General features: G+C 37.6%; 2 protein-coding genes across 5 annotated transcripts in view; one reads left to right on the top strand and one right to left on the bottom strand.

The window, feature by feature from the left end:
- Window positions 1-20089, bottom strand: part of LOC6037796 (protein TANC2) — a 141231-nt gene extending 121142 nt beyond the window's left edge. Inside the window, exons 1-3 of one of the 4 annotated variants that reach the window (XM_038266209.1) lie at window positions 19953-20089; window positions 19671-19834; window positions 162-1123 (exon numbers count right to left, since the gene is read on the bottom strand). In XM_038266209.1, coding sequence (XP_038122137.1) covers window positions 162-1104 — 943 coding nt within the window. In that variant the 5' untranslated portion in view covers window positions 1105-1123; window positions 19671-19834; window positions 19953-20089. Of the gene's footprint in view, window positions 1-161; window positions 1124-19670 lie in introns of all 4 variants that reach the window. The other 3 variants (XM_038266210.1, XM_038266208.1, XM_038266211.1) reach the window with 3 other exon arrangements.
- Window positions 20090-23653: 3564 nt separating this feature from the next.
- Window positions 23654-24329, top strand: LOC119770040 (AT-rich interactive domain-containing protein 2-like). The gene is made up of 3 exons (XM_038264154.1): window positions 23654-23845; window positions 23896-24196; window positions 24256-24329. The coding sequence occupies exons 1-3, from the start codon at window positions 23754-23756 to the stop codon at window positions 24307-24309; spliced, it is 447 nt and encodes a 148-aa protein (XP_038120082.1). The 5' UTR covers window positions 23654-23753; the 3' UTR covers window positions 24310-24329.
- The last annotated feature ends 145 nt before the right edge of the window (window positions 24330-24474 follow it).

Below are 24474 nucleotides of genomic sequence, written 5' to 3'. Positions count from 1 at the left end.
TACGTTTCGTTATTTATTCATGCAAATCCGATTAACAAATGAATGGCGCCACGGTTAGTGGAGCGAGGTAATAATTGAATCGAGATGGCCTGTTTCGAGCGATTCAGAGAGAATGTGCGTCATAAAATGAATCGAAACTTGTTATGAGAAATTTTACGTACCTTTATCGGCGATTTCCTTTAGCTCCGCTTCTGTTTCCTCCGTAAACTCATCCCACCACTTAACACGTGTTTTCTCATTAGTGGCAAATCTAACAACTTCTATGGACGAGTTCATTGAATTCGGTTCGTAAATGGAACTTGCCATCGACGAGAATCCATCAACGATAGAGTTGTTCATCGAATTATTGTTGCCGGTTGAGAACACTCGAGGATCTAACAAATTTTCGTTACTTTTAACTATTAAACTGGGGTCGTTCCATCCACTGCACGTGTTCATCAAGTTCAACTCTCCATAGCACGAGGTGGTCATGATTTTCGGAAACTTCTCCATGGGTCCACCGGAAGTAATCATCACTTGACAGTCTACGGATTGAATCTGACTAGCAGGCTTATCGCGAGGTTTCTTCTTCACCGTTGCGTAAATTTCAATTTCCTCGTACTTTCGATCTTCCAACTCCACCCGATGATGAATATCTGCGGCCACAATGACCCTCTGATTAGGCTGGGAGTAAATCTGCTCGATGTTTTCACACGACTCAATATCCAGGATGGCAGACTCGTCAAGCGTCGTAATGAAGTCGTCTGCGTCTTCTGCCTCCCAGCAGATCTTCTTCACCCCAAGATCCGACTCAAAGTCAATGTCGACCGTTTTGATCGGCCGGCGCATCAAATCCGCCGGAAGTGAGGTGAACTCGTTCGTTTGCATCCACGGCTCGTACATGGACACGGGGCGGGCCGATTTGGACGGCGTTGGTCGGCTACACGCCCCGACGAGGAAGTCGGGCACCATTCTGTCTCTGCCAATAGTGGCGTACTCTGGCCCATCCGGATTGCTCGATTCGTAGTTGAGATTGTCCACGCCGGACGAATTTAGGTCGTCCGTGTTTGTGGACATCGTTGATATCATGGAGTCGTTCAAAAGTTTCTCCGTTGAGTCATCCATGTTGATCGGGATTTGTGTCCTGAAACAAGAAAAAAAGAATTATTTCTATGAGAAAAGCTTTAAAACATATGTTTAATTTGTAAGCATTTTGCAGGATACGTTAATGATGGTTTCTTAAATTAAGTTCTTTTTGACAAAGAACGGACCCTGTGAACCATTACAATCTTTAAAAAAAATGTGAGTTATACTGTGATTTTAATGTAAATTTTAATGTGATTTTGTAGTAATTGGAAGGCATGAACTTGAGTTTTTTTTCTAATTTGACCAACGAGATTTTTTTATAAGGATAATTTCAAAAAAATCAAACATTCACTTTACTTTAACCTCCCCCAGGTCTTTTGTGGTCTCTATTGCAAGTTTCCACTCGAACCTAGGATTCCGAAGGCTTGAATGGGGAGAACACCCAAAACTATTTTTACTCCAAGGAACTTTCCGCTCCAGGGTTCGAACTGACGACCTTTGGATTGCGAGTCCAACCGCCGCCAGCGATTCCACGGGAGCAGGCTTGGTTTGATAAGTTGTGCGTACTTATGGCATGGAGACGACTCCTACACATAGAATGACTTAACGGCCTAACAACGACCAAGGCCGGGACTGACGTTTTACTTCCCCATCCGATGGAAGATTGGAGCAGATCGGAATCGAACCCATGTTCTATCGCTTACTAAGTGGACAGCTTAACCACTCGACTAAGCCAGCTGCCAAAAGATAATTTGCGTAGTCCAAATAAAACATGATGCAACGAAATCTGAGAAAAACGACATTCCATTTCACATATTAAAAAGAAATATCTCAAACTTAACTTAATGTGATTTAGATGAATGTTTTGAAGACATAACTTAAGAAACCCCCAAAACAAGAATCTTTTAGTGTCAGCAACGTCCCCAAATAATGTAACACAAGGGAAAATAAACAATATTGAGGATCTGAATCCTCCACCACCATCAGCGGGGGAAAATGCATCTTCAAAGCTTAGTTATTTCTTATTTTCCCGTCCCGTGGTCCAAAGCAACCATGCTGGAAAAACTCCCCTCGCCACTAAGGTAGTATTTCCACGCCATACGGTGTCAACGACATGGCGTGGACTTTCAGGGGTACCACGCGTCACGTCGCACCTTGGCAGGCCGATGAGCGACAACGGCTGATGCACTACTCCGAGGTATATTGAATTTGTAGGGTAACACGGTGGCTTCGACAAATGTTGTTCTTTTTTAAAAGCTAGATTTATGTGTGAATTTAGCTATGGCTCGTAGGATATCCAAAATCTAACAATATATTGCTTATGAAATTTGATTTTTAATCGGTATAACATAAACAAAAAAATCACAAAAATTCTTTATCGCTTTTTGTATTTAAAAAAAATTGAATTGCATACATTAAGCTCTACCTAGAACACTCTGCACACTTTGCCAGTGTTCCTTTCTCTAGCGCACTCTCTTGTCACTCACTAACGCACGCACCCTCTCGTGCAAAGCAGCTTCCTTTTTTCCTTCTTTGTCCACCGTTTGTAGAGTCTCATGCGCATCGCACGCTGATCAGTCTGCGCCGTCGCGTCGTCGTCAGCCGGTAGAAAATCTTTGCTGGGGGTTCTTCCTTACGCGAGCGCATCATTTTTCTTTCCACACATTTCCACTTCCATCTTTTTTTTTATTTTGCCCTGTCTAACAGCCGTTGTAAGACTATAAAATCCCTAGTAGATGCGGCTGCTGTCGGTCCATCGCTACACGCAGTATTAATAAAATTAAAGTTCAAGTACCATTTGGAGTCCCGGTTACGAACGTTCGCCCCTGGCCCTGCTGAAGGAAGGGACAAACATTTCACAAGACAGTTGAGGACCATCCATCAATTACGTCCAACGAGTTGACACCTTCCAGGGAAAATTCTTGGAACGGATACTACTTCGACAGTGGTCTTTGAGGGGTGTGATTTCAGAATAAGAATAAAATAACTTCTTTTTGTTCTTTTGTTTGTTTGTTTATCATAATGATTTGAATTGTCCACTTTCAAAGTTTATTCAGAAATATCAACTCAAATTCTATTCTAAATACTATAATTACTAGAGTTGTACTAAAATCAATAATCTATGACATTTCCCCGAAACCCATATTACCGAAGGGACATTTCCCCGAATGCCACTTCCCCGAAAAGACACTTCCCCTAATAGTCATTTCCCCGAATTCCATTTACCCGAATTTCCCATTTCCCCTAATCGTCCACATCCCCGAATGCCATTTTCCCGAATGGGCCACAATCCCGAATGCCACTTACCCGATTAGCCATATCCCTGAATAGTCATTTCCCTGAACGCCATTTCCCCGAACGCGGTCAAGCCGAAATGCCCGGTGCCCACCCAGTTAACTCAATCCGAATTTTGAAACGGAATCTATTTAGAATCGTATACAAATTCCGTTTCAAACGCAACAACCGGTTCCGTGTTCGAACCGGTTGTTGCGTTTGAAACGGAATTTGTGTACGATTCTAATTAGATTCCGTTTCAGAATTCGGATTGATTTGACTGGGCAGGAGCGCGCGGCATTTCGGCTTGACCGCGTTCGGGGAAATAGCATTTTACAGTCGACTCTCTGCTTGTCAATATTCAAGGGACCGTCGAGGAAGAGAATCATCAGATTACAGAACGATGCAAAATGAAGACTCGATTGAAAATATTTTTTTCTTGATACCCAGCTATGGGAGAGAATCATGGCAACGTCCATCAAACAAATACAAACTAATGTCAAACACCCTTTAAAGCTTCGTTTCGCCAAAAAAATGTCTATGCAAGCCATGAAAACTGAAATTATTGACAACCGGAAGAGATTTTTAAAGCAAACAGAATCCAAGGGACAGTCGAGGAAGAGATCCGTCAAGCAAGGGAAAATATCGAGGAATGAAGATAATTGAAGTATGCAGATTGAAGGGACTGAAGAATTCATCGATAGATGGAGAATTATTGATATCGAGAAGATCGACAGCCAGAGAGTCGACTGTATAAGAAAAAATAATGATGGCAATTTTTATCACATCAAACTACATATAATATTTCTTGAAAGGTTCGTATTGGCCTTGAATGATCAACTTTCTTTTTGGCTTCACTCAGAACAGACGTAGCATTTTAGGGGGGAAGGGGTGTTGGAAGGTTTGGTACTATTCATTCAAATACAATGAATATTGTTACAGACTTTTTTTATATATTCTCAAAACAAATACCTTTTTCTTATAGACATTATAATAATAATGCAATAGAAGTTTTGTTATATTTTATGATTCAAAAACATACCGTGCGATTTTCGTAGTACCCCGTAGCAGTAGAACCCCGTTCACACTGATCATTTTATTCACATTGCTGGTTTGGGATTTGGCGAAAAGTATAATCAACAAAAACTTCAATTAAAATTTGTACCAGCCTTATGTACCTATTTGATCAATTTTTGCGTTCTTGAACAAAATTCGAAAAAAAAAATTTCCTCGAAAATTTTTCAAAAACAACATCTAGTCATGCGGTTGAATACCTATGTTAATTGAACAACAAAAAATCTAGTAATTGGGTCCTAAAATTAAGCTTAAATTTGTGATATTATTGTTCACAAGAAAAAAAAGCTTTACTAAGTACAATGACCCTTTGAACGTACGCAAAGGATTTAAAATGGATTTTTAATTCAATTTCCAATCAATTTCTAAAAAATAACTTCACGGCCCTTCTTGGCAGAAAAGCTCCTACTTGACAGCTCGATCCAGGGGGCATAGTTGATCCATCGAAAAAATGTTGTCTTGTCAATAACTTTTTTTGCATAAAAAAGTTATCAAAAATGGTTTTTAATCGTGTTTCTTACCGTTGTTCATAAAAATTGACAAAGGGCTTTACTACCCAATTTACAACATTTAATCAACAGCATACCCAAAAAAGCTGTTTGTTCGGTAAAATTGAGGAAGAAAATAACTGTTAGTCATGGAAAAAAAAATAAAAAAAATAAAATGGGAAATGGCGGATTAGGGGAAATGGCATTCGGGGATATAGCCGATTAGGGGAAATGATATTCGGGGAAACGGTATTCGGGGATGTGGCTGATTAGGGGAAGTGGTAATCGGGGATGTGACCAATTAGGGGAAATGATTTTCGGGGAAATGGCATTCGGGGAAATGTCATTCGGGGAAATGAGCTAGACCCAAAATCAAACATGTCAGCACACAAATGAGTGCTGTAAAAAACTTTTCAGCACATTTTTCACTCACACTTTTCAGCACGTTTTCCAAACAAGCTCCAGTTATTTGATGCTCGTTTGGAGCGTGTTTCAAAAACGTGCACTAAAGTATAATTTGTTCTAAATTGTTTTAAGATTTTCGATTGAAATTTTGAAGTTGTCAATGTCAAATAAAATAAATTTTCACATCATTATTACATTAAAATTAATATTTTTTTACATCAGAAAGATAATTGAGCAATTCCAGCTCAAATCAGGAATTTTTCTGGTACTTTTGTACCCGACCCTCTCCGATTTCAATGAAACTTTGTAGACATGTTATCCTAGGCCTATATAAACCATTTTTTTGTATATGGAACCAATAGTACTCGAAAATAACATTTGGAAAGGGCGTAAGGTATTTAAATATTTTTGTATTTTGTAATTTAAAAACTACTGTATCTCGAAGCCACTGCGTCGTATCAAAAAGTGGTCAAGGACAAACTTGTAGGAAATTTGAGGGCTTTCTGAAAAAAATACACTGAAACAAAAATACACGAAAATAACCTCACCAGATACAAATTTTCATATAATTTACAAACCTATTTTGGCAAAAACATAAAAAAGAAAATAGAAATTTAAAAATTAAACTTCACTACAATTATTTTTAAGCAAAATTAAGTGTCTGAATTTGGCTAATTTTTGGCACAGATTGCGATATTTGCTGACCAAACCAAAGCAAAAGAGAGAAAACCATATCACGAAGGTGATGTTTAACATGAAAACGGCTCATTTCAATATACTAAACTATCTTAAACATAATAAATAGAGAAAATGGTTTGACAGAGGAGCAAAGCTGAACCTTAAAAATCAAAAATAAAAACTTCTGTTTTAAATTGAGATTTCGGAAAAAACAACCAAGGTTTATGTCGACCTTCTAAGGACGCTCCCTTGAAGGTATTACACAACGTCAGCTGAAACTAGACAACAACCAACCGACACAAACGGTGCGCAAAACACATTAGTATACATCTCCTGTTTGCTTAGTAGAGTCATCTTTTTCACATTTTAGTCGCATACACTTAGCACGCCAAGAAAATGACTTTCCTTCTAAAAATAACACCCCTTGGGCAAAAATGTATAGGACTAACGCGTTTTGCAAATGTGGTGTATAGTGTATACTGAAGAAGAAAAAAAAGGCCACTTATTTACTTTCTCCGATGACGCTGCGCCGCGGCAAAGAATGTCGGCAGAAGTGTGTTGTTTTAGTTGGTTTAATTTTCGTATTTTTTTTTTGTTTTCGTACGCACATACTCCCTTGCGATCAAATTAAAAATATTTGCGCAAAACCAGATACGCACCGGCAAACACTCGAGGGTTGTGGGGATAATCCGCCAAGCGTGTTAAGAGAGAAATTTTTTCCCGTTTGCAGAGACTCTTTTTTTCTAAATTGATTTATAATCCATAATTAATCATAGTGTAAGTATATTTTAGTAGACCCCCACAAATTTGGAATATTATTTTAACTTAATCAAAAAATCATGGCGTTCTCGATTGCGAGATTCCTACTCGAAACTAAGTGTCCGAAGGCTTGATTGGCTTCCATCCACCCCGGGATTCCAACTGACGACTTTTGGATTGTGAGTCCAACTGCCTATCACCGACTCCACTGAGGCAGGACCCAGGGAGACGACTTCTACACCTGGACTGAGCTATCAACCTAACCCTTTAGGTTAGACCGGGGCCAACATTTACGGTCCCGAATGTTAAACACAATCAGCTAAAACAATACTAAAAGCCAATGCAAATTGAGCTTGAGAAACCACCAATAGTTGCCTATCCGTTGATGAACATGACCGTAATATCACACTATCAATACCGATCTTAGACGTTTAGACGGTTTACAAAGTAAAAACATGGGTAAATTTGGGATTTCCCTTAGCAACAGCACGTAAGAATGTTTTGAAAAGGTAAAACACCAAAGTCGTCTAAACTATGTGTGATCAGGTAACAGTCGTTGGCCACTATCGGCACCCGCCATGCCACTTTGTAGATCTGGATAGGATGTATTCATCCTTTCCAAACCATTCAATGGTTTGGTTCATTCCAAATTCAGAACTTCAATGTGTTATTCGTCTACTATGGTGATTATAAACACCAGTTTTTAAAGTTCTGAAAAGTTTTTTTTAGATGTGAAAATCACACTCTTAATTTAACAACCCGAATCACAGTCGTTTTAGAGAAAATGACGTATGCCTACTCTGGATTTCTTGAGTTTTAAAAAAAAAACGTTACTTAATCCACCCTTAGGTGGTTGGCGCCTTCCTCACATTTAAAGGGTGCTATCCAAAATGCAAAAAGTGCTTAAAAAACACTTAAGTGCTTATAACTTTTGATAGAGTTGTCAGATCTTCAATGTTTTGGACGCATTGGAAAGCTCTTTTGAATACCTATCCAACGATAGGTCGCATGAGAGATCCGGACAACGTTTTCAACATATCTGTGATCCGGCCTCCAAAAAGCGTATAAATTACACTTAAGTGCTTATAACTGTTGATAGGATATTCAGATTTTCAATGTCTTGGACGCGTTGGAAAGGTCTTTTGAATACCTTTCTGAAAATCTATAGCATGAGGGGTTTTCTTACAAAAACCACCCTTTTTACAATCTTCCGGACTATTGCTAAAATCGTTTTTTTAGCATAACTTTTGAAGTACTTAACTAAACTGCATAATTTTTAATAGCGACTTATGGGACCTCAAGACAGATCGAATGACGCCAAAACGGACAAAATCGGTTCAGCCAATGTCGAGATAATCGAGTGACAATTTTTTGATCAACATCCCACCACACACACAGACATTTGCTCAGAATTTGATTCTGAGTCGATAGGTATACATAAAGGTGGGTCTAGGAGGTCTAATTGAGAAGCTCATTTTTCGAGTGATTTTATAGCCTTTCCTCAGTGACGTGAGGAAGGCAAAAAGGTCCCATTAACCAAATTTTCTGATTTTGCTTTTTGGGTGTTTTGGATACCCCTGACTCAAGGCGGTTCTAAAAAAACCCAAAAAGCAAAAAAAAACAATTTGTTTATAGGACCATTTCAAATAAAACTCTAGATTTCTTCCCAGCGTGTGGACAATTTTCTTTGAATCAGGTATATTGACCAGATTGTTCGCGGATGGAAAAATTCTTTTGCACTGTGCTTGCTCCACTGCACGAAATCGGCCGATTTCGACCATTTTTATTTTTTGTATTTTTTTATTTGGCTTAAACTTTGTGGGGGCCTTCCCTGTGACCAAATAAGCCTTTTTGCGTCATTGGTTCACCCATACAAGTCTCCACACAATTTTGGCTGCTGTCCATACAAAAATGGTAGGTAAATATTCAAACAGCTGTAACTTTTGAGTGCATTTTCTGATCAATTTGGTGTCTTCGGCAAAGTTGTAGGTATTGTTGAGGACTTTTGAGAAAAAAATAGGTACACGGAAAAAAAATTTGCAGATTTTTTATCAACTTTTTTTACTAAAACTCAATTTCCCAAAATACGTATTTTTTTGATTTTCGAGATTTTTTGATATGTTTCAGGGGACAAAAATCCGCAATTTTTGAGCCATAGAGAAAAATGGTCAAAAAATTTGCCGCCGAGTTACGAATTTTTGAAAAAATAGTGATTTTTGGAAAAAATTGAAGTTTCATGCAAAAACAAGTTTGACATTATTTTTTTTAATGCAAAATTGAATTTGCAATCGGCCAAACATTGAATATTACGCCCATTTAAAATGCTATTCTTGATTTCAAAAATTTCAAAATATTTTTTTTTCGAAGAGATCGGAAAATTTCACGAATTTTTCATGTATTAACATTGAAAATCGGACCATTATTTGCTGAGATATGGTCATTAGAAAATGGTGCGTTGTTTTGGTGAGATTAAAAAAACTTCAATTTACGTGTTTCTTTTTCTTCAAGCGGCTCTATCTCAGCAACCCGAGGTCCAATCTACAATGTCTCTTAGACAATTTTATAGCAAATTTTCTGAACTTTTCAAAAAAGTATTTTTAGAAGCGGACTCATGGTCGCTATTTTTAAAAATTGAAAAAACTGCAAATATTTCGCTAAAATCAAACTTTCGGTGGCTATATCTTGAAAACGGAGCCCTTTATCAAATAATCTGTAAAGTACTTTTCGATTGCAAATTCAATTTTGCATTAATAAAATAATGTCAAACTTGTTTTTGCATAAAACTTCGATATTTCCAAAAATCAATATTTTTTCAAAAAATCATAACTCGGCGGTAGATTTTTTGACCATGTTTCTCTATCGCTCAAAAGTTGCGGATTTTTGTCCCCTAAAACATATCAAAAAATCTCGAAAATCAAAAAATACGTATTTTGGGAAATTGAGTTTTAGTGAAAAAAAGTTGATAAATAAATCTGAAAAAAAATTCCGTGTATCTATTTTTTCTCAAAAGTCCTCAACAATACCTACAACTTTGCCGAAGCCATCAAATTGATCAGAAAATGCACTCAAAAGTTTCAGCTGTTTGAATATTTACCTACCATTTTTGTATGGACAGCAGCCAAAATTGTATGGAGACTTGTATGGGTGAACCAATGACGCAAAATAGTTAATTTGGTCATAGGGAAGGCCCCTACAAAGTTTGAGCCAAATAAAAAAATACAAATAAAATCCATTCCCGGTTTTGGTAGAGAATTGCTCAGTGGTGAGTGCACGTGTCTTGCCAAATTTCATATTTTTTAATTCTAAAAGAAAAAAAATTAAAATGGTTGATGAACGTTTTTAAATTATTTCCAGAATTTTTAAATTGTATAGGGTCAACTGCAGTTGTTGTATCCACTCTGAATATTTGTAATTAACATTGCACAAGAAATCGCGCAAACAGTGCTAATAAAATAAGAGACACTTGCTCGATACTAAAAGGGGACTCAAACTGGAGATTTTTTAAAATTATGGTTCAAAAACACGTCATATTTATTATTTACAAATTTATGTTACCTTCTTCTACAGGAAAATTGCCCAATCCGAAAGTGCATTCCGTTTTCCGATTCGAATTCATGTTCATGGAGAAAATTATGACACTTTCAGAATATCAAAATAAGACTACTCATCAACATTTTTTTTTTTTTTTTTTGTTATAGTTAACTAACTTTTTAAAATTTTGAACATTTCATGAAATCTTTTTCTACAAGTACTTTGACCACTTCTCTACCACGGTCAGTATGATTCCATACCATTCCATGCGTATTAAATTTGTACTCTTCTTTTGCGGAAAAATCTCACCCGGCTATCAAAATCAAAATCACCCCGGTTTACGGTACTTCGAATATATTATGAACATTGGGAAATATCTTAATCCGACAAAAGTTCACGCATACAATAAGCAACTGATCTGTAAAGAACAACCGGAAGAATCAATCATTCTCCTACTCGCGTTTCGTTTCATCCATTTTAGAAGAAAGACTTGCCATGCCACACCGGGACCGAGTCTTTGTCTTCGGGATCGATGCTGGGCAACATTAGAATGCAAACGGGGAAAAGGACCGCGAAACCGTAAATCACGTCCAATCTACCAAATATTTACGTCTCGCGAGTCGAGTTCGAGATTCAGCAGTTCATATGAGGCGCAAACTCCCACAACCCTGTCTAGTGATGCAAAAAGCGGCAACAAATTAGACGATTTTCTACTCAACTGTCTGCGAAGAAGTCCGTCATCAAGACATTTCGTAGTACCGTAACGGAAATCATTTTTAGCAAACCCGACCCTCCAACGCATCTCAGTCGTTGACCCAGATGATTCATCGGTGGCCTCAGACGACTTCCGACGGGATCACCCAGCTAGTCTGGCCCGACCCAACGACATCAGGAGGAAGTAATTGCTTCCTTGATTTACTGCACGTCTACTTCTCACGAATCGCAGCCAACAAAACGCGCGTTTTCAGGTCAAATCGTGCGATTCAAAATTTTCGGCGGTGGCGATGATGCGTTTGTTATCTTGTGAGAAATTTTGCACAATGTTTAAATTTAAAAATAATTTTCCTCCTCCACCACTTCGGACTAGAATAACTTCAGATGAGCAAATTATAGCCAGACACCGTCGGCGTGGCCAACCGTTGAGCGCCGATCGAGTTAAACGGCTTGTCGTGCCCCCGCGTGCTGGCAGAGTGCATTTCCGATGGTGTGGATGCATGCATACGGCACACCACGACACGCCGCCATACGATGTGGTTTACTGAATTCGATCGTCAACAACAACAGCCAGCGCAGACCGGCCGGCCGGCGCGCGAGTTGGCGAGAGTCTCATCTTGACATTGACTTTCAGGCCGGGGCGTCGTCGCCGGACATCGTCGTCGCTGCGTCCACGCGGTACGATGCGTCTCGGCGCAATGTATTGGGTTAGTAGAGTTGGTTGGCGTACGCATATGTAACAGCAAAAAAAAAAAACAATTTTACATTTGATTGTTCAAATGTACTCAAATTACAGGGTATTTTTTCTTGAACAATTTAAATATAAACGTATATATACTAAGGAATGAATTGACAAAGATGGATGACACATTAATGGCTGACAGATAGCATTCTATATTGTTACCGAATAGTATTCTTTTTAACTTTCAATTATTTTCGAGAGTTTTATGAGCAGTTTTGATTTATTAAAAGAAGATTTTTATTCGTTTTTACATAAGGCCGATACAAATATTTTTCAATGATTTTGTCCCTCGGCTATGGTCGAAATCAAAAGAGGGAGAGAAATAACAAGCTAGAATTTCATAAGGCATGAATAATTCATTAAACTGCAAAACAGTCGGTTTGCACTCACTAGTTTTCAAAAATTCTAAGTTTTAAATAAAATTTTTGGCGGTACTATACTGCCGTTCAAATCAAGTCCGTCCCATATGTAATTTCGTCAATATTGTAACTATCAGAAAAACCAATATATAACCAATATATATTGAACTATCAGAAAAACCAATAAACTTTAGTACTTTGTTCCAGAAACCGTTGAAAATTCACTTTTTCGTGATATTCTAACACGTTACCTTATGGGCGGGACAAATTTGACTTGCGTTTTGCTCGGCTTGCTGTTTTTACATATGGGACTAAATTAGAGCGGCAGTATATAACGAATTAATTCTCTACAACCCAACCCCTTTTCTAAGCGGGCTTCGATCTAAAACTTCGCAAAAAGTAATTTTTTAGCCAATTTTTGATGTCTTAAAAGCATTGGAAAGAATAACTGATTTTTTTAATGGGTTGGAAGTTTTACTTGTTTCATGTGACTTAACAAGAAAAAAATTTAAAAAAATATCATGTTTCTGGGGTCTACTAACATTTTCTATGTGTGTTATATACTAAAATTTTCTATGTGTTTTATAAAAATAACTATGAAGTAATTTTTGTAATGGAGAGACTATGTCTGTACGCGATTTTCTACTATTAAAATGACAATGGAATCGTTCTGTTTAAAAAAATGGGAAAAAACTGGCAAAAAAAATTAAAAAATGACTGAAAACATGAAAAAATTAATCGGGCAAAAAATAATGATAGAAGGTAAATATCACTTAAGTGGCCATATCTCGAGACAGGGTTGACAGATCATCAATGTTTTGGGCTCATTGGAAAGGTCTTTTGATAAACTAACCAGCGATAGGTCGGTTGGTGGATCCGGACCTAGTTTACATACATTTAAGTGAAATCCGGTTTCCAAAAAGTACATCAATATCACTTAAGTGGCCATATCTCGAAACAGGGTTGCCAGATCTTCAATGTTTTAGACTCGTTGAAAAGGTCTTTTGATAGCCTAACCAACGATTGGTTGGATGGTGGATCCGGACATAGTTAACATACATTTAAGTGAGATCCGGCTTCCAAAAAGTACATCAATATCACTTAAGTGGCCATATCTCGAGACAGGATTGCCAGATCTTCAATGTTTTAGATGTTTTATCTCAAGACAGGGTTGCCAGATCTTCAATGTCTTAGACTCGTTGAAAAGGTCTTTTGATAACCTAACCAACGATGGGTCGGATGGTGGATCCAGACACAGTTTACATAGATTTAAGTGAAATCCGGCTTCCAAAAAGTACATCAATATCACTTAAGTGGCCATATCTCGAAACAGGGTTGCCAGATCTTCAATGTTTTAGACTCGTTGAAAAGGTCTTTTGATAGCCTAACCAACGATTGGTTGGATGGTGGATCCGGACATAGTTAACATACATTTAAGTGAGATCCGGCTTCCAAAAAGTACATCAATATCACTTAAGTGGCCATATCTCGAGACAGGATTGCCAGATCTTCAATGTTTTAGATGTTTTATCTCAAGACAGGGTTGCCAGATCTTCAATGTCTTAGACTCGTTGAAAAGGTCTTTTGATAACCTAACCAACGATGGGTCGGATGGTGGATCCAGACACAGTTTACATAGATTTAAGTGAAATCCGGCTTCCAAAAAGTACATCAATATCACTTAAGTGGCCATATCTCGAAACAGGGTTGCCAGATCTTCAATGTTTTAGACTCGTTGAAAAGGTCTTTTGATAGCCTAACCAACGATTGGTTGGATGGTGGATCCGGACATAGTTAACATACATTTAAGTGAGATCCGGCTTCCAAAAAGTACATCAATATCACTTAAGTGGCCATATCTCGAGACAGGATTGCCAGATCTTCAATGTTTTAGACTCGTTGGAAAGGTCTTTTAATAATCTAACCAACGATGTGTCGGATGGTGGATCTGGACATAGTTTGCATTCATTTAAGTGAGATCCGAATATATGTGAAAACACATTTTTATACATAACTTTTGAACTACTTATAACCCAAGTCAAATGCAACAGGTTCGGGTCAAATCGGTTCAGCCAGTGCCGAGAAACATGAGCTAGTTTGTTGGTCACATACATACACACACACACACATACATACAGACATTTGTTCAGTTTTCGATTCTGAGTCGATATGTATACATGAAGGTGGGTCTACGACGTTTTTATACAATGTTCATTTTTAGAGCAGGAAAGAGGGGGGGGAGGCAAAATCTTTGAAAAATGTAAGCAACAGTCTTATTTTCAACATGAGTTGTTCTTTAAAAATAATTTGGCTTCTAATATAATCTAATCTAATCCAATCTAATCTAATCTAACCCGCAGCCAATTTTTCGAAGGGATCCTGGATAGTGCCTTAGGTGAGATTACGCCTAGCACTCTTCTTGTCATTTCGTTAGTTGTGTGCTATCTTGTGACAACGACCATTTAGTACTTTTCGAGAAAATCGATTTTTAAAGTTTGTTGGTAAATAATTTCAAAACTATGAATGATAGAGCCAAACAACTATCGTATACTATCGCTTAACAAAAGCTAATTTGGTAACACCAGTTAAAAGATACAGTAAATAATGTAAACAAAAATCTTAAAAGCACGTGTCACAAGTGTGTTTCGAAAGTAAAATTGTACTACGTGTCACAAGTGTGCACAGAATTCCCATACAAACTAAAATAAGCTCAAATCAATGGATTAATCGACTTAACCAGTATATTTTTATAAACAAAAGGTAGCATTGCCTTTAGAAAGTATGTGTGTACATAAATTTGTGAAAAACAAGAAAATTTTTCCACATTTTCCAGCAACACGTATGACGTGTCACAAGTGTGCACAATCATTTTGATGACAAATTGGTGTGTATTGCGATATCTGGGAAACGGAAGTGAGTTTCCAAAATCGGGTTAAAGCATCTTGCAGTGTTTGTTAAGTATAGCAAAACGTCATCATTAACTCATTTTCGACCAAAATGGTTTATGTCACAAGATAGCACACAGCTGACGATTTATCAACATTTGTAGTGCGCCATTGCATTACAATGCATAGAGTAATCTAAGTGCGTATGTATTGCGTGTACGTACACAAAAAAAGTGAGGTTAAATTTTATCAGGAAGCAAAATCAAATGGTGCGCTAGTGTGCGTTCGCGAAACGTCATAAAGCTCTATTGTTAAATGACAAGCGTTAAATTGGTTGATTGTTGTTTCAAACGTTATTTATTAATAGTAGTTTATGCAACAAGTTGCAAAAAGAGGATTTTTTCAGCACGAGTCGTACATTTATCCAACGAGGTTCACCGAGTTGGATAAATACGAAGAGTGCTGAAAAATCATGTTTTGCAACGAGTTCAACATTTTTTGCAATTCCAAAAAACACTCACTGAGTGAAATTTTATGTCAAATTTTCATGTATTTTGTCAATAAATCGTTTAAATAAAAAAAAATGTTGAAAAGTGTTACTTTTCGAAACAAGGGCTGAAAAGTTCAACTTTTCAGCACCCAATTGAGTGCTGAAAAGTAGAACTTTTGAGTATTTATTTTGAAAAGTGTTGCTATTCGATTCTGTTATTTTTGGTACAGAAAAGTAGGCTATTTCGTCGTTCAAGTATGACAGGAAAAGTAAGTAGTTTCACGACGGAATTGCAAAAAATATGTTTTTGCATAGATCCGGATGTTAAATAAATGGTTAGAAATCATCTCAAATATCATCATAGTATACATCGTTGAATAGGTAGTTGAAAACTCTTTCCTGAGAGTTTAAAATTTAAAGATCTTGCAAGCCTGTTTCAAGTTATAGCCTCTTAAATAATGTTGAAATTTCCTCTGCAAAAACTAAGTTTCCTCCGCATTTGGTTCCCGAGGAGTTATTAACTTGGATGAAAATTCTTTCCGAAACTTTTGTGTGCCAAATGTTTTATTAGGAGTGAGGAAGGCACCAGTTACATAAAATTAATTTATATTTTTTTGCTAAGTTTTTTTTATTTTTCTGGCAGTTCTTTTTTTTCAAATTTTATTGAAAAATTAAACATTAACTTAAAAAATGGCAACGAATGCAAAATATCGAATTAAACGCATAATACAAGTAAGCCACCAAACATTGAATACCTAATACAAATATTCAAAAGTTCTTTTTCCTAATGTTTTTTTAAAACTAATTCTTCGGTTGCAATGGTTGGTAATTATCGGTGAAAATATACTAACAAAATAAATCTAGAACAAATAGAGGAGAGACAGATGATGGTTAGATCCAAGCAAAACATAGTAAGGAGGAAGTTGCTTTTTAAATTCTTCTAATTTATTTTATTTATTGTATTTTTTTTAATAAAAATAAATGCTTTTTTGTGTCGTTTGATACCAAACGAAACCAAATAAAAACAAACTATGTTTAATTTCAATTATTTTAAAGTGTATTAAAATTACATGAATAAACGAATTTCATCACCAAGATGCAAGTTTCCCGCCTCATCACCAGTATTCTCGCTTTTTTTCATCCCTCTCCAAAACGTCGATCAAGTTCGATAATTGTGGTCGATCGCGCGCACACAGAGACAAGAAACCAAAAGAGAAAAACGGAAAAACGTGCGCCGACAGATGAGTAGAAACAACACGTGTCTCCAGGAGTAGGAAAATCGAACCCCGTGTCGTCGTCGTCGTCGTCGTCCAAACAAGGAAAGCAAGAAAAACAAAAAGATCTTTGAACCCCTCCGCAGCATCAGGATCATCTTCACGTGTATCGGTGCGTGCGTGTAGAGAGGTGCGTAGAAGGGAAGTTTTCTTGGTGTTTCTCACTGGCAGTTCGTTTGGACTGAGGTTGTGGTTGTTTGCGTTGTTGTTATTAGGAAAAAGTCACTGACTTTGGTTCCGCGTGCGAAGGAGGTCAACAACCGACTAAAAGATTTAGTTGATGCCCTTTTTCCTCGCAGCCGTACTGATGAAACGTAACGTCACTCCACGTGGTGAAAAACAGGAACTGAAAGAAGAAAAAAGGCACCTAGTCCCCGTAGACCCGGGAGAATTGCGTTCGGATTTGGGGTTGTTGGCCTGTGGTACCTCTCAAGAGTGTGATTCGGTGGGTGTTATTTTACGAGTAAATAAAATTGTTTTGAAGTTTTGAGATTTACCATTTCGTTTGCGCGGGTGCCGAAAGGGCGCCAAAGTACCGCGCGTCACGCACTTCGGGAGGGGTCGCACAATTTCTAGCGAACGCACCACGTGGAACACGTTTCCCGGTATCACTTTTTATGACAAACTGTAAACCATATCGAAATATTGCATACTTCAACTCGAACTGGACATTTCCGGATTCGAGGAAAATCGAGTCCACCGCGAAGATCAGATCGAATCATTGTTCCAAAAGACAATCAAGTTAAGATTTTAAAGAAAATATGTCAGCTCAATTCACACCCTACAAGAGATTAATCATCATTAGGGCGATTGTCGGGGAAAACCATTCCAGGGGACGGAGGGAGTGAATATCTGTCGACGTAAATGGAAAAATGATTAGATCTTCACAATTGAACTCTATTTGAGGGAAAATATTTTCGTTACTAATGTACCACGGTGATTTTCGTGGCATGTAATGATTGAAGCGGAAGTTGATTGAGAATCGATTATAGGGATGTTTTAACATTGGGGTCGTTAAACAAATTCACAAATTGTACCTTAAACTTTTTTTTTCTTTGTGACGAGCATAAAACGAATTTATTTAAAAGCAATTTGAACTTATTTTTTCTAAACAATAAGTTTTTCTTCAAATGTTTTAAATGATTTTTTCTCGGTTGTTTTGCCACTTTCAATTCATTCAAACTTTTTTTAATGTACAGCAATATTTGGAATTCCATAAAAAGTTTTGTTTTTCCAGGAAAAAAGCATGAAAACATGTATTTGTTCATCGATCTCCAAATTTTAAACTTTTAAGTGCTCTGATAACTGCTGACCATATTTAGAATATTGTACCGACTCGCCCCTGCCGACAATAACATTTTTTTATCAACTTGATTTTTATTTGTATATGAAGCCAACTTAGGTAACAGTTTGTAGTTTTTATATTGTGCAAAATAGTAGGAAAGCAGCAGTTCCCTATGAATGCTACCCAAAAAATAAATAAAAGTTCTTTAATTTGACTCAAACTTGGAAGGAAGGTTCTTTAGCCCAAATAAATAGATATTTTTTGTTTGGTCTTTTGGCGTTAACCTACGCAAAATTACCATTTTCCAAGTCATTTTTTTTAAATCATGACATCTCACCAATAATAAATGCCCAGTAAATTTTCCCGGCGATTCAGACCTTCCACAGCCGGCTGCCTAAGAATTAATCGATTTTAATTTACCACCAAAATTTACTCTTACTATTTACTCGATACAGCCGGCTGTATGAGTTTAAAACCTACTTAAACGTAAAATTAAAATTATATTAAATCATCCACACTACTTATGAGTTTAATATCATAAAACATAAACCACTTTTTATCAACCCGCAATACATTTCGAGGTATATCCTTTCTACTAACATTGAGTCCAAAACCTCCCTAGTCCCTACACACATCTAAACATCTAAGGTGACGCAGGGATCCTTACGCATTTTGGATAGGTGTTTACTAATATTCCTTCCGTTCCTCAAAAGATAATTTTGACCCGGCAAGGACCTCTTTATGCCCTGGGTAGTATTACACACTCATCAAAAGATGAAAACATGGTATCTCCCGTGTTGGATTATAGAGCTTTATGACGTTTCGCGTACACACACTAGCGCACCATTTGATTTTGCTGGCCGGACAAAATTTAACCTCACTTTTTTCGTGTATGTATACGCAATACATGCGCACGTAAATAACTCTATTGTTCCGGATGAGGGTCTAATACAACCACACCAAACAGTGGGATAAGCGTTGTGGAGCCATCCGTGGATAGGGCGTCCTAAAATGCCAATGCTAATGCTAATCATGACATCTCACCATGTTACCCGCTCTCTTGGACACAAATAAAAGGTGATTTGTTAAAGTTTTAAGGAATTACAGTTTCATGTTTCAAAAATCCAGGCTATCCAAACCAAAGGCCGCGTGTTTTATAAATGGCTCCATAACCGAATAAAAAAAATCAACATGCAATCACTCTTTTTATTAATCCCGCATCCTCTATCCATCAGTTTGATGAAAATAGGATTTTATAAAAACAAAATACCCAAAAGTTTAATTGTTCCATAATTTTTAAAGACGCAATTAACTTTTTGCTGGACAATACTAAAGACTACAGACCAAGGGGTTGGAAACTCTTAGAGCTATAATTATTATGTTACCCAGTATATCAAAATATATGTTAGTATACTTATTATTTCCTTTACATATTTCCAGTATACTTACCAATATACTGAGAGTATCTTAATATACTAACCGTTTATTGCTTTTCGGTTAGTATACTAACAAGTATACTGGAATATCGTTAGTATACTCAGTATTCCTAAGTAAAATTAGAGTTTCCAGCCCCTTGCTACAGACAGGGATGACGCCATAAGCTTTAATGTTTCACATTTTATAAATTTAACTATCATGATTACTAACCTTTTCGTTGTTTAACTTATTCCACGTTTTTCATATTAAACTTTTCAATTATATAATCCTTTCGCTTACTGGTTTAGTTTGTTCCTTCACTTCGTAGATAGCAGCATTTTACACTTTCAGCATCTTATAATTCACTTCAATGCACACATGAGCTCACTCGCACGCTTTATTACCATAGGTATGTATTGCACAATAAAATTCAAAGTTACACATAAATAAATAAATAAATAACAATAAATAATCCGATAAATAATTCAATAACTAAATGCCAATAAAACGTACACAAAACGCAGAATTTTCCTTCCCAGGAAAATTCCTGTTCCTGTCTGGATGAGTTCACTACATTCTGAGATTAAAATAAGCACGATCGGTGGCGCGCCGGGACGCGATGTTGCGTCTACGAAACGAAAGTGAAAACTAACCCTCAAGGAAAACAGACAAGACAAGACACTCGGTTGTGTGAACGCAGCCGACGATTTTCCGTTCCATCCCCAACAGAAAGAACAGGAGCGAGGAGCACACCAGGAAAGCGTGCTGCAAAAGAAAATGCATTTCCACCGCGAGAGCTCCCTAGAGCTAGCAGCTATGTGTTAGGAAAAATAAAGCAGAGGAAAACGGAATTTGAAGATCGTTGTGAGAAAATTTACACTGGATTATTCTGTCTCGCTGGTTGAATTCATGAAAGAAAAAAACTAAATTTAAAAAGGTTTACTTTTTTTAAATATATCAACCATTTAGTTTGCAATGAAACGAAACGAAACATGGCTACGATGACACACTTAAGCTTGGAGAAGGCTTGGCAAGAATTGTAAAATAGAAAAAATTACGTCTAACAAACGAAAAAAAATCAAAAACACAAATTTTGACTACTTTTTGTAAACTTTTTGATATTTCGAACCTTTCCTCTAACTGTTGCACATTAATAAGACATTTGAAGGTTGTTTTGTAATTGTTTTACAAACTTGTGTGGGTCAATCGAACCACGCACTGGATTAACAATCAAGAGGTCGCCGATCAGGTAAGTCAGGACAATCTTAACAATGATTTTAGTCAGATTGATGGATTTGCTCAAGAAAGTTTGTACAGTCCAGACTCGATAATCTGAAGTTTCGATTATACGAAGGTTTGTATAGGACTTCGGATAATCGTATCATGGCCAAACAATATATTTTTCTTATTTTCTTACTTTTAACATCGAGTTCGAGTTCTGTGACCCCATTTCAGTCAAAATTTAATATTTGATTGCCTTTTAAATTAAAAAATGCTTTTTTTCAATACGTTAATACCGCCATTTTGGCCGCCATCTTGGATTTAAAAATTCTAAATAATTTAAGATTAGTTTATGACAGTAAGACAACGAAATAAAATCGTGATTCGATTATCCGAAGACTCGATTATCAGAAGTGATTTTTTTCCGATGCCTTCGGATAATCAAATCTGGACCGTTTATACAAGATGAGATTTGTTTTTCTATTATTTAAAAAAATGTTCAGTTATTCGTGTACCGTTAAAATAACCATCACTAACAGAACACTGTGTCCACACGAATGAAATGCTTGTCCATAAGTAGGGGAGAGTGGGGAGACTTGATCCCAAGCCTGTATCTCGTCAGCATGTGGGTAAAACAATTAACTTTGTTCTAGAAAGTTGTGCGAAATTGACTAAAACTCATTGTAGAAAACAAAGAAAACTTCCAAGAGATCTTTTTTCTTTGTTTTGATAAGTATAGAAAACACTCAAAAATTATTCAAAAAAATATTTTTTATACATGAATTGTTTGATAAACATGTCAACTCCAAAACCCTTACACATTTGACGTTAAATTTATCGTCATACTATTTTTTAATCAATTGTTTAAAAAGGTGCGTTTAGGGAGACTTGATCCTTGCATTTTTACAGTCACTCGAATCAGCCTCAAGATCAAATAATTGGGCTGGGTTTTCGTACATAGTTTCCTTTAGTATATTTGTACATAACATATTGCAGTTTGAACCATTATTCAAAAGTTTTGTAAACAAAAATTACCAGCTTTTGTAAACATGATCAATTTTGGTCTGAAAAAGAAAATTTTAAGTTTTTAAATATTTTGCATGGTAAACTCGTTATATTTTGAACACAAACGAACAGGTTTAATGTGAAACTGCTGTAACTTATAGAAAATTAAATTTTGGATGAATGAGAAACATTTTGCTTAAGATTTCTTCAAAATGTTGAACGAGGAACAACTTACCCCCAACATTTTGAAAATGCCGGTTTAAAATATTTTTTTAAAACGCTTGGCATGATTCGAAGAGTTTATCTGATGAAATACTCTAATGAGCCAAACATAGTTGAATGTTTAAGCTTTCAATTCATGCAAAAAGTTCATAGTTTTGTGAGAAATTGACAGAGTTATGTGCGATACAAAAAAGGGGATCAAGTCTCCCCATTCTCCCCTACAAACAACACACCAAACCTACCAAACCAAGCCTGCTCCGATGGTGTCACTTGTCGGCGGTTGGACTCGCAATCCAAAAGTCATCAGGTCGAATCCTAGGGTGCAAGGTCCGTTGTTAGGTTTGGGTGGTTCTAATCTAATCTATTCTAATCAGACCCTAGCGCAGCCAATCTTTCGAAGGTATCCTGGAGAGTGCCTTAGGTTAGATTACGCCTAGCACTCTTCTTGTCATTTATTAACATTTGTAGTGCGCCATTGCATTAGAATGCATTGAAACAACACAAGCGTTAAAGCGGCCAGGCCTACTGCGTAAAGCCTCGTAATTGGGTTGAGTTTGAGCACTGAGTGTTCGAACAACAAACAAAATTCTGAATCGACAGGGGAGAAAGAAGCGTGGGGACACACCACCATTAGCTCCGAGATTTGGTTGTATTCGTTGGGAGCACCATGCTAAGAAGGTTTGGTACTCCGGGACCCTCTGGGATGGGACCAGGGATGGATTAATCTAAAAAATCAATTTCGCTTGCGAACTTTCTTAACCCGCGAAAGAGTGAGGAGGCAAATCACGCAAAATAAAATCGCTCCCGAACTTCTCCAAGAAAATCAACCTGTTGATGATTTTTTTGTGAATTTTCTTGTTACCACTTCAAAATATTTATTTCCATTTGTTTACACACATTGCCCACCTACAAAATGTGACAGGTCATATTTCGACTTGTGACGTTCCACTTGAAAAAGATATTCCGCCGAATAATCAAGATGATGACTTTTTTAGATTCCTTTTACCGATCTTTTGTGCGCGAGAGAGAAGAGCCATGCTCCTTTCGGATTTTTTCTCTTGATAAAGTCCAATGATTTTCTTTTGATGATTATTATTCCATCGCTGGAGTGGACATTGTATTTCCACGAATGCCCTGGACACTATTTGCCGTGATTATAGCGCCACAATTCGCTCTCTTTAACATTATTCCTGATTCCAGTTTACGCTCGCCGAGTCGTCATGGTCTAGTGGTTAGCATTTTTGATTTCCAACCCAAAGGACAGGGGATTGAACCCCGTCTCGAGCAGTGACTTTGATTTTTCGTTCATATTCATCATTTCACACAAAACAATATTACGGTAATGACAAAAGTAACTTACTTTTGAATTAAAAAGTTGCTAAAATTTGCTGCATTAAAAGTTTTTTTCTTGTTTTGAAAATGAAAACTTTTACTGCTACAGTTTTTGAAAATCTCATTGCTCACTGATTTAAAAGTTTTTACTTTTAATTCGAGTGTAAAATTTCTTTCATTTTGACGTTCTCGTGTAAGCGGTGTATGCACATCGGAAGGAACCGGTCAAGAAAAATTTCAAATGGGCAGAGGCGGCAGCGAAAGCAAGCCAGAGAGGGTGAAGAAACGCCCCAAGAAAACGCTCCCTCTCCTTTGTTCTGCTGTTCGTGAAGCTTTTTCTTGACCCCTTTCCTTCCGATCTGCATACTAGCCTGTAACCGTGTACGCCTAAGTCGCAAATGTAAACAAACACTTTGGTGGGTCCGGTGGTGCTGTGAGTCTAGGACGCAAAGCAAAGCCGACCGCGGCAGCAGCCAGGACTTGGATGCGGAAACCTTCGTGAGCCAAACAGCAGCAGCGGAACGCCTTCGAAGGATGGTGGTGCAGGAGCGGGACGAGGTCGAGTGCTCGAAAAGGACAAGGCCAGCTTCCTGCAGGAACGGCAAGCTGTTCCGGGACCGGAATGGGTAAAGGAAGCTTGGGTGCTTTGTGGGGTTTGTGATTATTTTTTTTGTATGATGGAAGGTAGGAATGTGGATTCGAACCGGTTGTATTCGGTGTTGGTGGCCCGGGATTGGAGGTTGAAGGTCAATTCCCGCGAGGACTGGGGCGATATTATCGAGGAGATGGCGCTGCCGCAGCGTTGCATGAACAACGAGTTTGCGTTGAAGAAGATTAACGTCTGGTTTTTGGACAAGTACGAGAAAGTTCATTTTTACGGTGAGTTGACGGATCCGACGAACAGGAGGACGACTAGCGGCAAAATCGGAGGTGGTCAGCGCAGATGTTGCACTCGGTGCAGGCGGTTTACAACACCGGTGAGTATTGAGAATGTGTGCAGTGGTTAGCCAACTTCACTTACTTCCATCTCTTTTAGCAACTTCCCACCCACAAACACTCACGTCGCGACGGCGCAGCTTCAGCCGAATGAATCTGGACAGTGAGCCAAAAGAAAATCTGTGGCTTTCTCGAAGTAGGATTACGTGCTCAAAATCGAACTCCGTACCGAGGGCCTCATCAACTCCATGTTCCGGATGCGCTTCCAGGATCGGGAACTCAGGCACTTTACTTTCCAGCCGAGAAACGTCGACCACCC

Source organism: Culex quinquefasciatus, chromosome 3 (genome assembly GCF_015732765.1).
Source record: "Culex quinquefasciatus strain JHB chromosome 3, VPISU_Cqui_1.0_pri_paternal, whole genome shotgun sequence".
Classification (NCBI taxonomy): Eukaryota; Metazoa; Arthropoda; class Insecta; order Diptera; family Culicidae; genus Culex; species Culex quinquefasciatus.
The sequence above is the reverse complement of the archived record's forward strand: the minus strand, read 5'-3'. Positions and strand labels throughout refer to the sequence as shown.